We start from the raw sequence: 13,610 nt of genomic DNA, 5'->3' as shown, positions 1-13,610 counted from the left end.
ATATAGCAGCAGAAGCAGTGTTTCAACATGTGCTTTAAAAGGCTATGATATAATTAATAAATTCCCTAGCTTGTTACGAAGATTTTACAAATTCTTATCGTATTGTGAATGTATTTAAACGTTTTGTACATATAATTATAGATGTAATTTTAAATAAATTTATTTAGCGTTCATTTAATATATTTTCTTTACATCTTATATAAAAAATATGCGTAGGGATTTATGTATTTTCTGATCGAACTTAAGATTTAGAATGCGCGCCAAAGTATGGGTATAAAGAGTCCGAAGTTTATAATTAGAGATTTAGCAAAGTAAATATACGAATACATGTTTTGAAAAGTTATTCATTAAATTATTAAACGATGCCATTAATAAAGAAACCCATGCGTTATGCACATCCTGAAGGACACACGCATGTTTGTTATTTTACGGGTGAGAAGTAAGTGGAAGCATGCCTAAAAAGATATATTTTGTTTATAATTTTCAATACCAATATTGATTATTATTCATAATTAAAATTGTATCATTATATCAGAAGAGTTTAATGTAATAAAGTAAAACAACAGAAGGGATAAATATTTTAAAAGTACCTGTGATGATAGGGGAGGACTTGTTACTTGTGGATCAGATGGAGATGTTAGATCCTGGTTGAACTTGATGGATGATGATCCAGCTGCAAGCTGTGTCTCTGAGCAGGCCATATCAGTTATATCAAAGGTATACATGTATTTTAAATATGAAATATATTTACACATGTATCTACTTATATCCTTAATGTCTTATAAATATCTTAATTTTAGAATGGAAAAATATTTGTCGGCAATGACAATAATATTGTTCAAATACTTAATTATCCTGATCTTGAAAAAGAAGGAATAGTCACTAGATTTTCAGCCCCTGTATCAGCATTAGCAACATCAAAAGATAGTAACATTATAGTATCAGGATCTTGGTACGTGACACATTAGTTGAATAATTTTTAATTAATATAATAAACTCATGTTTAATATATGTTACAGTGATATGAGAATTCAAGTTACTGATATTAGTACATCAAATAACATAGAGCTGTTAGGGCATGAAGCTCCTATATTGGGTCTATCATTGGATCCCAAAGAAGAATTTGTGGTGAAGTATATCTAATTAATCAGCAATTTATTTTCAATAGCAATAACCATTACAAAATATGATTTGTTTAGGCATCATCAAGTGCAGATGGATCAGTACGTGTATGGAGTATTAAACAAAAAAAGGCTGTAAATATTTGGCCTAATATTGTACCCAAATGTAACTCATTTTTTTTGGCTAAAACATATGGTGTACCCTCATTTCACCCTAAAGATGGAAGTTGTCTTGCATATCCATCTTCAAAGGACATAGTTATAGTGGAAAGATCTTCTTGGAAAGAATTATTTCGTTTAAAGTGCATTAATATAAAAAGTGTAAGTTCTTTTTATCTGTACATTTTATATAAAAAAAATAATATTATTCTTCATAATATAGGAAATTAGTATTTGTAAATTTTCTGAATGTGGTACATTATTAGCTGCTAGTTCAGTAAATGGAGAAATAATTGTTTGGAATACACAAACAAAGGAATTAATTGGCTATATTGAACACCAGCAAAATTCTAAAATCACTGCATTATGTTGGAATGTTGATAAGCCAGATGAGATAGCATTCTGTGATTCTTTGGGTCAATTAGGATGTGTTGATGTGGTAAATATATTTAAAATCTGTTTTTTCTCCCATTATTTTAACAAATATATTTTCTTTAGATATTCGATGATAAGTCACCAAGTAATGTGCTGAATGTAGAAACAAACGGAAATATTAGAGATAATGATACTGATGTGTTAGGAGATGATGATGATGATGATGATGGAGAAAATGTTATATCTTTAAATAAAATTAAAGCATCAGTAGATAATGAAGATGATAAAAGTCAATCTGATGCAGCATCTGAAAAATCACAACATGATGTAAATGTTCTTTCACCTGAAATTCATTTACAACCACCATTTCAACCTGGTTCATCTCCATTACATTTACTGTCCCGTTTTATGGTAAATTTTTTCTTTTTAATTTAAATATCAATAAAACTATACATTACAGATTTTATATACAATGATAATTTATATAGGTTTGGAATGACACTGGTATGGTAAGATGTTTTACTTCTGAAGATGGTGATGAATGTAGTATTGAAGTAGAGTTTCATGATGTGACGATCCATCGTAGTATGCATATTAATAATTACTTAAGGCATACAATAGCAGCTTTATCATCCCAAGCATTGGCACTAAATTGTCCATCAAGTAGTGATACACAAAGTAAACTTGTTGTAATATCATTACAAGGTTAGTATTATATGATTATATGAATTATTTTTGATCAATTCACTTAAGATAACTACAGCTAATGAATAAATAGGCTGGGGGTCTGGAAACAAAGAATGGTCGTTAAATCTTCCTGAGGATGAGGAAGGACAATGCATCGCTGCTGGTGATAATTTCGTAGCGCTTGCAACGTCTAAGAGATATTTAAGAATTTTTACAGTCGCCGGAACGCAGCGTGAAATGATAGCTTTACCAGGTCCTGTGGTGGCAATGAATGGACTCAAAAATAATCTAGTGGTTGCTTATCACAGTGGGATAGGTAATATTTATTTCTCTATTGATCTTACTAATAATTTTTTAATGAAAACAAAATATTTGTATAGGAGTATCAGGTGATCAATGCATGAATTTACTGTGGATTCAAATTCGTAGATTGACCTTACATAGTCAAACACTATGTCTTCCATTATCACCTTCATCAGAACTTATGTGGTTAGGACTTTCTGATCTTGGATCTCCAGTTTTAATGGATGCCGATGATATTATTAAAGTTTATAATAAAAGATCTTCTTTGTGGAAAGTTGTTAGTAATATGAATGGGCAGGTAATATCAATGTTTATCACATTATATGTATATTTGAATAATAATAATAATGAATTTAAATTAGTCCAAGGGTAAAGCAGATCATTATTTTATAATTGGAATTTCTGAGCAACACGGTATGGCGCGTTGCGTTTTATGCAAAGGAAGTCATTATCCCCCAACTACACCGCGTCCTGTCATCGCAGAAATATCATTAATTCCACCGCTTTGTGAATTTGAAAGCGAAAAGACAGAAAAAGAATTGAAATTATGGAAGTTGGGAAGTGACCCGTTAGAAGAAGATGAAGCAATGCTGTCTCTTATTGCGGTATGTTTAATATTCAATATGTTACATATCATACATGTACGAAATTTAAATAATTATTTATATATCTCATAATTTTATTTAATTAGCTCGCTTGCCAGAGCAATTTGGAATATCGAGCAGTAGAACTTTGTGAACAAATGGCATCAGAGAAGGTTATAGAATTAGCAATTAAATATGCACGAAGAATAAACCGAATAGCTTTATCTAATAAATTAGAATCTATTGCTGATATAAAAGAGGAAGAAAAGGAGAAAGAAGTAGAGAATAAGAACAATGATGAAGAAGAAATAAAAAGCGACGATGAACCTCTAGATAATGATCTTAATGCATCAACAATCTTATTACCTATTAAAAAGCCAGATATAGAAATTAAGCCCTTATCGATGAATGAAACGTTATCAATGAAAAGAAATAATCCATTTTTAAAGAGCGGAAATTCTCCAACTATAAAAGGTATGATCATTATATTCTGTTTATTTCATGATATTATGTATATATTATTAAATTAATTTTCATCTTGAAAATAAAATAGGGTTAGCTGGATTAGATATCACATTGGATAAACCACAAAAACCGGCACCATTTATAGCTTTAAAACCGAAGGCGAAACAAGCAAAAGATGCACCGAAGAAAGAAACGTTTGTTAGTTGGTACGCTAAGAACAAGAAAAGTTTACAGGAAGAGTTTCCTGAATTAAGTCCTGCAGATTTAACGAAAGCTGCTTTGGCAAGATACAAAGAAAAGGAGGTGATTCCAAATCGTAATACACCTGAATCTTCGGAATCGAAAAAGAGGAAATTGAGCCCTGAAAGTGAACAAAATGATCAACCGAAACGAGGTTTGAACACACTGCTTAGTTCCTTTTCATATAGCAAATAAATACCTCTACCATAATGTAAGATACATTTTTATAATTTTTAATTTATTGTTTTACGCTAATGTAATTATTTTTTATCATGTAATGCACAATGAATATCAGACTGTTTCATTAACATAGTTCATTTATTCATTCATATCCATTCATAGGTAAGGTTTAATCGATGATTTAAAAACATACGTTATTAGATAACGTGATATGGTAACAATCAAAAGTGATTAAGATTGTCAAAAGTATCGATAAGGTAGGTATTTGGTAATTTGAGATTTTCATCTCGCCAGAAATCTTTCATTCTAGATCGATAAAACAGATAAAGAATAGAGTATTGGAGCTCTTTTAGTTTGTGTAAGACTTTCAGCACGGCAGTTAGCGAAGGTATCGAGCACTTGGATATCGTACATTATTAGTAATTTTACGGACAATAATAAAGTAACAAAATTTAAAAACACAATGCTTGAAAAGGCGATGAGAGGTAAGTAGGAATATTTGGCATTGTTCTCCATTTATTTGTGTTAGAATTTGAAATGTTAGTGAGTCTAAATATACATTTAATTTGGTGGTACAATCCGCGCGTCTTTAATTGCATCATCGCGACACGCATGCGAGAAAAAACAATTGAAATTTCATGTATGACATTAAATTCAATAATTTTTAATAGGAAGAAAATTGAATTAACAATGGTAGATATAGAAATTCGTTTCTTTATTCATAGAATTAAAATAAAAAATTTAACTAAAGTATTATTTCATTCAATATAAATGTAAATAAATAATTTATGTATAAATATTCTATAAATTGAAGTGATTTTGTTTAAATGGGACACACTTTTATCAGTTGTCAACTTGGGAATTTCTTATCTAGGATCTAGAATGATACATATGTAAACATTTCAAATTCTTTTTTCCGTGGACAATTTACGATGGCAATGATTATCTTTTACTGCTGTTATCTAAGGTGAAAAACAAAAATATGTTTTGTGTTAGCGAAGTCAACGTATCAAATTTTCCGCGTTTCAATATTTTTATGGTATTATGCAGTTCATTACGGAAAATTATGACGGATAAACATGACACAAAAATCACAGTATAAAGTTCTTCAACTACTTGTTTGTTTCTAATAATTTATCTATGATCTATTAATAAACGGCCTGCGCTGTTATATGTTTTCCATATACATACAACTGAACTAGTTTCTAGATTTCAAAATGTAAATTAATCGAATTTAATTAGAATATTGAAAATTCAGATTGTGTGAATTTTATTGTAGATATTTTTATATTTTATGACCAACTAAATTTAAATTTTTAAATGCACAACGAACGTTTCTCCAATTCAAGATCATATTACGGTAATGCGAGTAATGCACATGTATATGTCGCATAGGTACCGTTATTGCACTTGGAAAGTTGTATGAGAAACTTGTTCGGTTATAAAAATAAAGTTACTCTTGCAACACGATTAATGATACTCAATAAAGTTGTGATAAAGACATTAATTATATTATGAATTATATTAGTTTTAATTGAATATAATTGTACAAAATAATTCCTCTCAATATTATTCCTCCTTGATATTATAAAAGACATTATTGCATTTCTTAAATACAAATTATTCTGTACGTTGATATTCGAATTTTAAAATATGAAATTAAAGTTAATTACTGACGATTCTTACCATCTGTCGATAAAATTAAGTGGCGGTAATTACAATTCGAATAGTACATACATAGCCTCAGGATTTGAAAATTCAAGTGGTAATAACGAAAAAATATGTTTTCAGATCATACACCATTAGATGTTGTTCAAAATGCTATGGGCGTTATGGGCCCATGGCACATCGTCATTGCTGTAGCACTTTCTCTAGTAAAATTTCCTGTAGCTTGGCATCAACTTTCAATTATATTTCTCGCACCACCGACCAATTTTTCATGTGCTGCACCAACATCAATGACTAATGAATCTACAATAATGAAATGTTATATAGATGTAGGAAATGGTACTATGGAAAAATGTACAAGTTTCAAATATGACAAGCGTATATTTAAGGATAGCATTATAACTCGCGTAAGTATGACCCTTTAATTTAGAATAAATTTACAAATTGTTAAATATAATTTTACAATTTTCTAGTGGGACTTGGTCTGTGACCGTGAACAATTAGCAAACTTTTTACAATCTTGTATAATGTTTGGAGTTCTTGTTGGTAACTTAGTCTTCAGTATAATGGCTGATAGGTATGCTAAAAGTTGTTATAAATTATAAATATAAAATAAGATTACTGGGAGTGACATGTACATTTTCAGAATTGGCAGAAAGAAACCCTTGATGATTGCAATAGGATTGCAATCAATAACTGGAATTATAAGTGCAATTGTTCCATGGTATGAATTATTTGTAATATTCAAATTTATTTCTGCTGTAGCTACAGGTGGTACTATGCTTGTTAGCTTTGTTTTACGTAAGTAGTAAACAATTTATCCAAATTGTAAATATAATATAATTTTTATAAGTATTACAATAAATTATGTAATAAATTACAGTTATGGAGATTGTAGGAGTAGAATGGAGATCAACTATGTCGGTTCTTTTCCATGTGCCATTTTTACTTGGTCACCTAATGAATCCTTTAATTTCATATTTAACACGTACATGGGATGGTTTTCAAATGGCAGTTTCTATACCATCAATATTTTTATTGTCATACTACTGGTACGTAAAAATAATTATACACTAATATGTTTTAATCAAAATGAACTTGAATAGTCTTGCATGTGTTGCAGGATTATACCTGAATCACCAAGATGGTTACTTGCTGTTGGTAAATTATCAAAAGCAGAACAAATTTTAATGAAAGCAGCTGGCAGAAATAAAATACCGGTAGAAAATGTTAAAATAGCAATTGAAACATATGAAAGTAATAGAGAAATTCGTCACAAACAAGATAAGGAGAAATACAATATTACACATTTGTTTAGAACGCCAAATCTAAGATTAAAAACTATTTGTATATGTATTAATTGGTTTGTTTGCGGTAGCTGTTTCTTTGGATTAGCACAGTACATGGGTTACATTGATGGTGATATCTTTGTGAATGTTGCTATATCAGGTAAACTTTATAAAGAAAAATATTGTTCTTTCGTTAAACTTTTTATAAAAGTTATTAAGGTATAATGTTATTTTTTTAGCTGCTGTTGAAGTACCTGGCACTATAGCAGTTTTACTTTTGATATCCCGTGTATCGCGATTAAAAATTTTAATGGGTGGTAATCTATTATCTGCTTTAAGTTTACTTTCACTGACTGTGATAACAAATTCGGATTTTACAGTATTTTTAGCTACATTAGGACTTGCAGGAATGTCATTTAGTTTTCCCACAATATATTTATATAGCAGTGAAGCATTTCCAACTGTAGTTAGAAACGCTGGAGTAGGTTTAGGAAGTGTTTGTGCTAGAATTGGAAGTATGATTGCGCCCTATATTGCGACTATGGTAATATTTTTTATTCGTACAGTTTTTATGCATGCAATGTGATCATACTCCACTAAATGTTATTATTTAATTTTAGGGAAAGATTGAACCTTGGTTACCACCAGTAATATTTGGGGTAGGACCTTTACTTGGTGCTCTATTATGCTTTTTTTTACCAGAAACAATGAATTGTGAATTACCCGAAACCATTGAGGATGGAGAAAATTTTGGAAAGTAAGTTGTAAGATATTAAATAATACTGTATTGATTACCTATTCTTAAATAATATTTTTCAAATAATTATTACAGAAAACAAACTAAAAGAAGTAGAACAAAGTAATATATTTATCAAACAGGAAGAAAATAATATCGTGCTCAAATTGCTCAACTTTTTCAACGAAACTATAATACTTTTTAATTCACATTTTTTTGTACTGTTATACATATATTTTAATAAATAAAATCCTTATAAATATAATAAATTAAACTCAATTAAGTTTAATATTTGAAAAATATTATAGTAACATGGTACGTATGATGTTGTAATTAATATTTTAGAGTAGTTTACTAAATACTGCGTACAACATTTTAGACGAAATAGCTTTATCACGTATGTACATTATTATTAAAAATAATTTTGCTATATATTACACATTATTTAATAATGCAGTTATTTCAATGAGAAAACATTCCTCTTTCTAACAGTGACGACAGATTGGACATACCTTGATCTCTTGATCGGTACGAGTTCGAAAAATTATTAAAATAATTGCTTGACAGACTTCTATTTTAAAAAGACCGCCATAAATTGAAATTTTTAGATTTCGACCCTATTGCCATCTATACGAAAACGGCGCAAACTACTCGACGAGTTACCGATCGATTCCTAGAAACACGAGGGCACTAGCGCCATCTATTAAGAAATCGCGGAAACTATTCGGCAAGTAGTTTCAACGAGTTCCCGATAGATGGCGCCAGTGTTCCCTTGTTTCTGGGAATCGATCGGTAACTCGTCGAGTAGTTTGCGCCGTTTTCGTATAGATGGCAATAGGGTCGAAATCTAAAAATTTCAATTTATGGCGGTCTTTTTAAAATACTCAATATTAGTATGAATTAGAACGAACGAAAACTCGTTCTCTAGGACAGTCTAGGATATAGGGTCTCTCGTTGAAAGAATATCTGAATGCATTAAATAAATAATTAATAAAATAAAATTGTATATTCATGTAACTCATATAAAAAATTAAAATTCTTTCACATAAAACTTAGCTGATTCCTTAATTACAATCTTATTTACAATATATAAATGTTGATAGAAGTAATATAACAAAAATAACTCAGCCTTTGTTTATGTTTATGCATCATATTATCACTTAATATGCATAATTATAAACTATGCAATATTATACATTTGGTAGAAAATTCTTTTATTTTTGTTTCGTCTAGGGACACAAAAGCCTTGCAGTAGCTTTTTGGAAAAATTGAGATTTTTAAGATTTCTACTTGGGTAAGAATATTAATATTTTACTAGGTAAAACATTAACCACACCACTAGTCTTTTTATGAACAGCATCAAACATGTGATTGCCATATTTAACAGTGTTACTTAGAGATCCAAACCAAGAAGATACAATACTCTTGGGTGGTGGTTTCTCTGTGTTACTCACTGTACCTAGAAATTAATTTGTTTACCATGTTATCAAAAACGTGAACAATTCTGTCCACAATTCATAAGTACAATTTATATAATAAATAACTTACCCATTAAGAATTTTAAAATTGCTGTATTTACTATGTTTGATTTTTGTTGATGTGGAAAATGTTGTGCTCCAGCAATTACTTTAACGCTAAATTTTTCAATGTACTCAGAACTTTGTATAATGTTTTCTATTGACACAAGTGGATCTTTGTTTCCAACTATAAGCAGGGTTCTAGTACAAATTTGTTCAGAAGAATCTGTATTAAGTCTTATGAAAGGAAGATTTCTGAAGTAATTAATAGCACCTGTCCAATCCTCTGGGAACAATAATTTTCATTTTATTCTCTACATGTGTGCAAAAAATATTATAATTTCTTTTTTAGATTACCTTTTCTGCTAAATGCATACTTGTATGCTTCTACGTAGTTTTTTTCAGTATTTATTTCATCAAGCTGAAGATGTTGAAATGCATCATTTATGATGGATAAATCTTCTTTGAGTGCATCAATTTCAGGAAGAAATGGCAATCTACTAAAATGCATCCATCTAAATAGTAATATTAATAATAAGATATATATAACTGATACATTATTAATTAACAGCAAATGAATGACTTACTTTAAATCAAATACAGAATTCCCAGTCACTCTATTCCAATAAAAGTTAGGATGGGGGCATGAAATTACAACAAACTTGTGAATCATATCCCCATATAAGGCTACCATATACCACCCTAAAAGTCCACCTAGATCATGACCAATTATACTACATTGTCTTACTCCAAGAGTTAAAATAAATTGTTTTAATTCCTCAATTAAAACTTCAATTCTGTAAGAACGTTTAGTTGCTGGTTTGTCACTATCTCCAAATCCCTTTAAATCTATTGCTACTATCCTAAATAATCAAGGAAGTTGTTATTCTAGATATTGTCTACTGTGCTATACATCTTAATATTCTTACTAAAACATTATTAAAAATAAATTATACCTGTAATGTACAGAAAGACATGGTATTTGTTCCCTCCAAGACAACCAACAGTCAGGAAATCCATGTAGAAGTAATATAAGTGGTTTATCTTTATCTCCAGCTTCTACATAATGAAACTTCACACCCTATAGAAGAAACAAAAATTTTTAATATTTCTAATAAAACATCCATTTACTTCACTTATTGATAAATGCAGTTTTTTTATTTGTACACTTCTCACAAATGTCCGTAGAATAAAATTAACAGTCAATCATTCTTGAGAAAAACAAACAAATTGACACAGTTGTTTTTAAAATTTACTAAAAATATGTAAATACCTATATAATCATGTTGATCGATCGAAATCGAATGTGTACATCGAACAGTTATGTCGTCAAGTGTTATCAGGGGTCGACAATTCTTATACAATTTTCTTGATAAATTTTATTCAAAATTTAAATTGTGTTACACGGATTACATTGGATTAAAAAATATTTTACAAGTTTTGCTTACCTTGATTTTTACATGTGAATGAATTCCTAAATTATTGTCCACCAAACAAGGAGGGGGCTTATCTCGTTGCTGCAGCATGAAAAATTTCTTAGGATCCCAAATCCACTTTGGAAATCTTTTTATTATTAAGTAAAAGCCACACAAGAAAGAAAGAAAATGTAATTTAATGATTTCGAATATTGATACATGAACAATCTTCTCGTTTGTATACATAATTGTTAAACAGGGAAAACAAGATGACTGTACTATTTGAATTTATATATTTCTTCGCATCAAATTTATTTATCTCGTACACTAAACAAAGCAAGGTACTATCAATTTTAATATACCTATATACGTATATGTATAGAGTTGTATAAGTGATAGTATAATATGTATGCAATGTATCAAAATTCACGTGTTCTTTCAGGATTATAGAAAAGGATTATCCGCTTTGATCAAAAGATATAAATCAATATCGTTCGCGAGTTTGAACGTAAATTCAGCGTTTTCAGTGAAGTTGACAATGTATTACTGATTAAAACTTTAGTCCGTAGATCCACGAGAGTAGAGGTCATCGTGAGAAGCGAGGAGGTTCGTTATCGGTTCGGTTCTCAACGTCAAAATGAGCTCAATAAAATCTACAACTAAATACTTGTTCTTAGAAATCTTATGAAAGCCATCTATTGGAAAAGATTGCGAATATAGCAAGTAAGAATTCTTGAGAAATATGACACATTTATTAATTTGTATATGTCAGCTATTACATTAAACATTTTGATAAATTGGAACTGACGTTTATTTTGTTTAGTCTAGTGTTAATAAGGAATATTTAATCATTAAGAAAAGATAGATCCAGTAAGCTGGAAGTGCGTGCAAGTTATTTTTACAAGTTTTTTAATTTTGTATCTAACTGCGCCGCCTTTTGAAAATAACACTGCTGGCACCATCTAACGATCCCTAGAGAACCTACACAAACAAAAATCTCCTTACTACCGTCGGTACAAGTAATACCTGTAATACCAGTCACAGTTGATATTGCAGGATGTGACATGAAAATGATAATGAGAAATTTAGAACCAACCACAGTAAATCTGCGCAGCATGAACGGAAAATCTGTTATTTGACACTACTATTTTCTTGCTGAATAAAGTCCTGTGTATGAAAGACAAATATTTCTACATGATTGCTGATACGTTGATGTTAATAAAATAACGTGATTCAAAGTAATTGAAATCATTTTCTGGTGTAACCTGAACAGAAAATTCTCATTGGAAAAGATTTGCATTTGATTGGTCAGTTTTGAAATAATCTGAAATCCCGCTAACAACTTCAGATGCTTTAAGGAACACAAAGGGACAAAGGACGCTGTCGTACGCAAGCACATAGACGCCATGTTCATTTGTCAACGGACGTCAAGGTGTGATCATCGAAGGGAACAAAGTTGCTTCGAAGAAGTATGAAGATATTGAGTGCTTCAATCAACTCGTCGTACAGTTTATGTGTATCTAAAACGATTTAACGATATGGCGTACTCAGAATTACGGAAACGTAAATTAGAAGAATATGAAATGCAGCTGTTTAACTTTCATTCAAGAGCCGTTTACGCTACTTGTAAGGCGCCGCCGTTTTAAGTTTCATTTTTTGAATGTTTTTCAGATTTTACAACATTCTCAATATGTACAGCAATATATTCTAATCGTTGGACGGGTGCACTCTGGTATCATGTGAATATGATCATGACTAGAGTTACACTCGTCCATTGCTTGGAATACTTTCACCGGCTCCTACGAACGGAGTTAATCACAAAGACTAACGCTTCGCTTTCCTCTTCTTATTTTCTTACGTTATAACTTAAAAGAAGAAACAAATAAAAATTGCCCTTGAACTAATATATATAAATTTATACATGTTGTGTTTTCCTTTAGTTCCTCGTGTATTTGGTTCCTTTTATTTATTTTTTGCTTACCATAAGAATTTTCTTATTTATACGTAATGAAATATTAATAAAATAGAAATAACTATATAATAAATATAATTTTAATAACGTTGCTTTGGTATAAATATTTTCTTTCTTTTATAGTGAAAAATATTGTACATGAAAGGACTCATTCCACAATTAGTAAAATGTGTGAAACAATTAAGGAAGTATACAAGTTAAATTCTGAGAATCTAACAGTACTTTTGACAAATCAAAAGCAATTAGAAAAAATATATTATGAAGCAATAGTATCACATTTAAAAAATATTGAGGTAATCACATTAATACTAATATTTTTTTCAATGTGATAATAAAATATAAATTATTTTAGAGTATTGTAAATAAATATATTGCTGTACCAAGTAATGTTCTGCTGGAAGAAGACAGGTATCAGAGAACACAGTACAGTGATGCAGAATTTGAAAGTATGAAACAAAAATTAAAAGATCTACAAGAGAGAGCAAAAAGAGTACGTATTTTATTCTTCTTTAAACATTGTATAACTGATATTTATCATTATATGAATATTGCAGGCTACTATTTTAAATGCAGTACTGAAAGAAGAATTGCAAGTTTTTGATCAGTTTTCAATTTCTGAAGATGATGTAAATAATATGTGTAATATAATTGAAACTGATCTTGCATGTTCAGATACAGATGATAAGATGTATCAATTAGTAGAAGACTATAGACAGTTTTCCACAAGTATCTTTGATGTACCAGTTACAGAAAAAAGAAAGTACAATACAATGAAGAATCTCAAGTGCAAAGATTTCAATTTAAGTGAATTATAAATTAAATTGAAAGAAAGTTATTTTTCTTAAAGAAAAATATTATTTGATGGATAGTGTTCCTGTAAATAAGTATATTAACATTCT

General features: G+C 29.8%; 4 protein-coding genes across 7 annotated transcripts; 3 read left to right on the top strand and 1 right to left on the bottom strand.

Moving 5' to 3' along the window:
- Positions 1–81: 81 nt before the first annotated feature.
- LOC114883210 (WD repeat and HMG-box DNA-binding protein 1) lies at positions 82–4,508 on the top strand. Of its 3 annotated transcripts, none has more exons than XM_046287164.1 (14): positions 82–439; positions 603–717; positions 801–952; positions 1,020–1,128; positions 1,200–1,442; positions 1,504–1,719; positions 1,779–2,066; positions 2,144–2,360; positions 2,434–2,658; positions 2,723–2,943; positions 3,008–3,250; positions 3,337–3,703; positions 3,783–4,088; positions 4,425–4,508. In XM_046287164.1, the coding sequence occupies exons 1-14, from the start codon at positions 363–365 to the stop codon at positions 4,430–4,432; spliced, it is 2,787 nt and encodes a 928-aa protein (XP_046143120.1). In that variant the 5' UTR covers positions 82–362; the 3' UTR covers positions 4,433–4,508. The 3 variants fall into 3 exon arrangements, with proteins under 3 accessions (XP_046143120.1, XP_046143116.1, XP_029056611.2); XM_046287160.1 differs by lacking the exon at positions 4,425–4,508 and adding an exon at positions 4,277–4,367; XM_029200778.2 differs by lacking the exon at positions 4,425–4,508 and having other exon boundaries at positions 3,783–4,242.
- On the top strand, positions 4,339–8,072 carry LOC123988142 (organic cation transporter protein-like). Its single transcript, XM_046287169.1, has 9 exons — positions 4,339–4,599; positions 5,906–6,189; positions 6,256–6,359; positions 6,429–6,583; positions 6,666–6,834; positions 6,906–7,231; positions 7,311–7,615; positions 7,692–7,828; positions 7,904–8,072. The coding sequence occupies exons 1-9, from the start codon at positions 4,578–4,580 to the stop codon at positions 7,932–7,934; spliced, it is 1,533 nt and encodes a 510-aa protein (XP_046143125.1). The 5' UTR covers positions 4,339–4,577; the 3' UTR covers positions 7,935–8,072.
- Positions 8,073–8,787: 715 nt separating this feature from the next.
- On the bottom strand, positions 8,788–11,478 carry LOC114870909 (epoxide hydrolase 4-like). Of its 2 annotated transcripts, none has more exons than XM_046287178.1 (6): positions 10,773–11,478; positions 10,281–10,405; positions 9,912–10,187; positions 9,682–9,824; positions 9,356–9,610; positions 8,788–9,266 (listed from the first exon to the last, which is right to left on the bottom strand). In XM_046287178.1, the coding sequence occupies exons 1-6, from the start codon at positions 10,983–10,985 to the stop codon at positions 9,094–9,096; spliced, it is 1,185 nt and encodes a 394-aa protein (XP_046143134.1). In that variant the 5' UTR covers positions 10,986–11,478; the 3' UTR covers positions 8,788–9,093. The 2 variants fall into 2 exon arrangements, with proteins under 2 accessions (XP_046143134.1, XP_029031967.1); XM_029176134.2 differs by having other exon boundaries at positions 9,682–9,839; positions 10,773–11,476.
- A 552-nt stretch (positions 11,479–12,030) lies between these two features.
- On the top strand, positions 12,031–13,591 carry LOC114870910 (protein MIS12 homolog). The gene is made up of 4 exons (XM_029176135.2): positions 12,031–12,365; positions 12,835–13,004; positions 13,064–13,201; positions 13,266–13,591. The coding sequence occupies exons 1-4, from the start codon at positions 12,278–12,280 to the stop codon at positions 13,524–13,526; spliced, it is 657 nt and encodes a 218-aa protein (XP_029031968.1). The 5' UTR covers positions 12,031–12,277; the 3' UTR covers positions 13,527–13,591.
- Positions 13,592–13,610: the final 19 nt, after the last annotated feature.

The sequence above is a fragment of the Osmia bicornis genome, chromosome 1 (assembly GCF_907164935.1).
Source record: "Osmia bicornis bicornis chromosome 1, iOsmBic2.1, whole genome shotgun sequence".
Classification (NCBI taxonomy): domain Eukaryota; kingdom Metazoa; phylum Arthropoda; class Insecta; order Hymenoptera; family Megachilidae; genus Osmia; species Osmia bicornis.
This window is presented reverse-complemented; position numbering and strand designations above follow the sequence as displayed.

Coding starts and splice junctions, on each gene's coding strand:
- LOC114883210 (XM_029200778.2), top strand. CDS start 363: ATGCCATTAATAAAGAAACCCATGCGTTATGCACATCCTGAAGGACAC. Junction 718..800: donor CCATATCAGTTATATCAAAG/GTATACATGTAT, acceptor TCTTAATTTTAG/AATGGAAAAATATTTGTCGG. Junction 2,944..3,007: donor TTAGTAATATGAATGGGCAG/GTAATATCAATG, acceptor AATTTAAATTAG/TCCAAGGGTAAAGCAGATCA.
- LOC123988142 (XM_046287169.1), top strand. CDS start 4,578: ATGCTTGAAAAGGCGATGAGAG. Junction 6,190..6,255: donor AGGATAGCATTATAACTCGC/GTAAGTATGACC, acceptor ACAATTTTCTAG/TGGGACTTGGTCTGTGACCG. Junction 7,616..7,691: donor CGCCCTATATTGCGACTATG/GTAATATTTTTT, acceptor ATTTAATTTTAG/GGAAAGATTGAACCTTGGTT.
- LOC114870909 (XM_029176134.2), bottom strand. CDS start 10,985: ATGTATACAAACGAGAAGATTGTTCATGTATCAATATTCGAAATCATT. Junction 10,406..10,772: donor ATTCACATGTAAAAATCAAG/GTAAGCAAAACT, acceptor TTTCTTCTATAG/GGTGTGAAGTTTCATTATGT. Junction 9,840..9,911: donor AATTCTGTATTTGATTTAAA/GTAAGTCATTCA, acceptor ATTACTATTTAG/ATGGATGCATTTTAGTAGAT.
- LOC114870910 (XM_029176135.2), top strand. CDS start 12,278: ATGGCGTACTCAGAATTACGGAAACGTAAATTAGAAGAATATGAAATG. Junction 12,366..12,834: donor AAGAGCCGTTTACGCTACTT/GTAAGGCGCCGC, acceptor TTTCTTTTATAG/TGAAAAATATTGTACATGAA. Junction 13,202..13,265: donor TACAAGAGAGAGCAAAAAGA/GTACGTATTTTA, acceptor TGAATATTGCAG/GCTACTATTTTAAATGCAGT.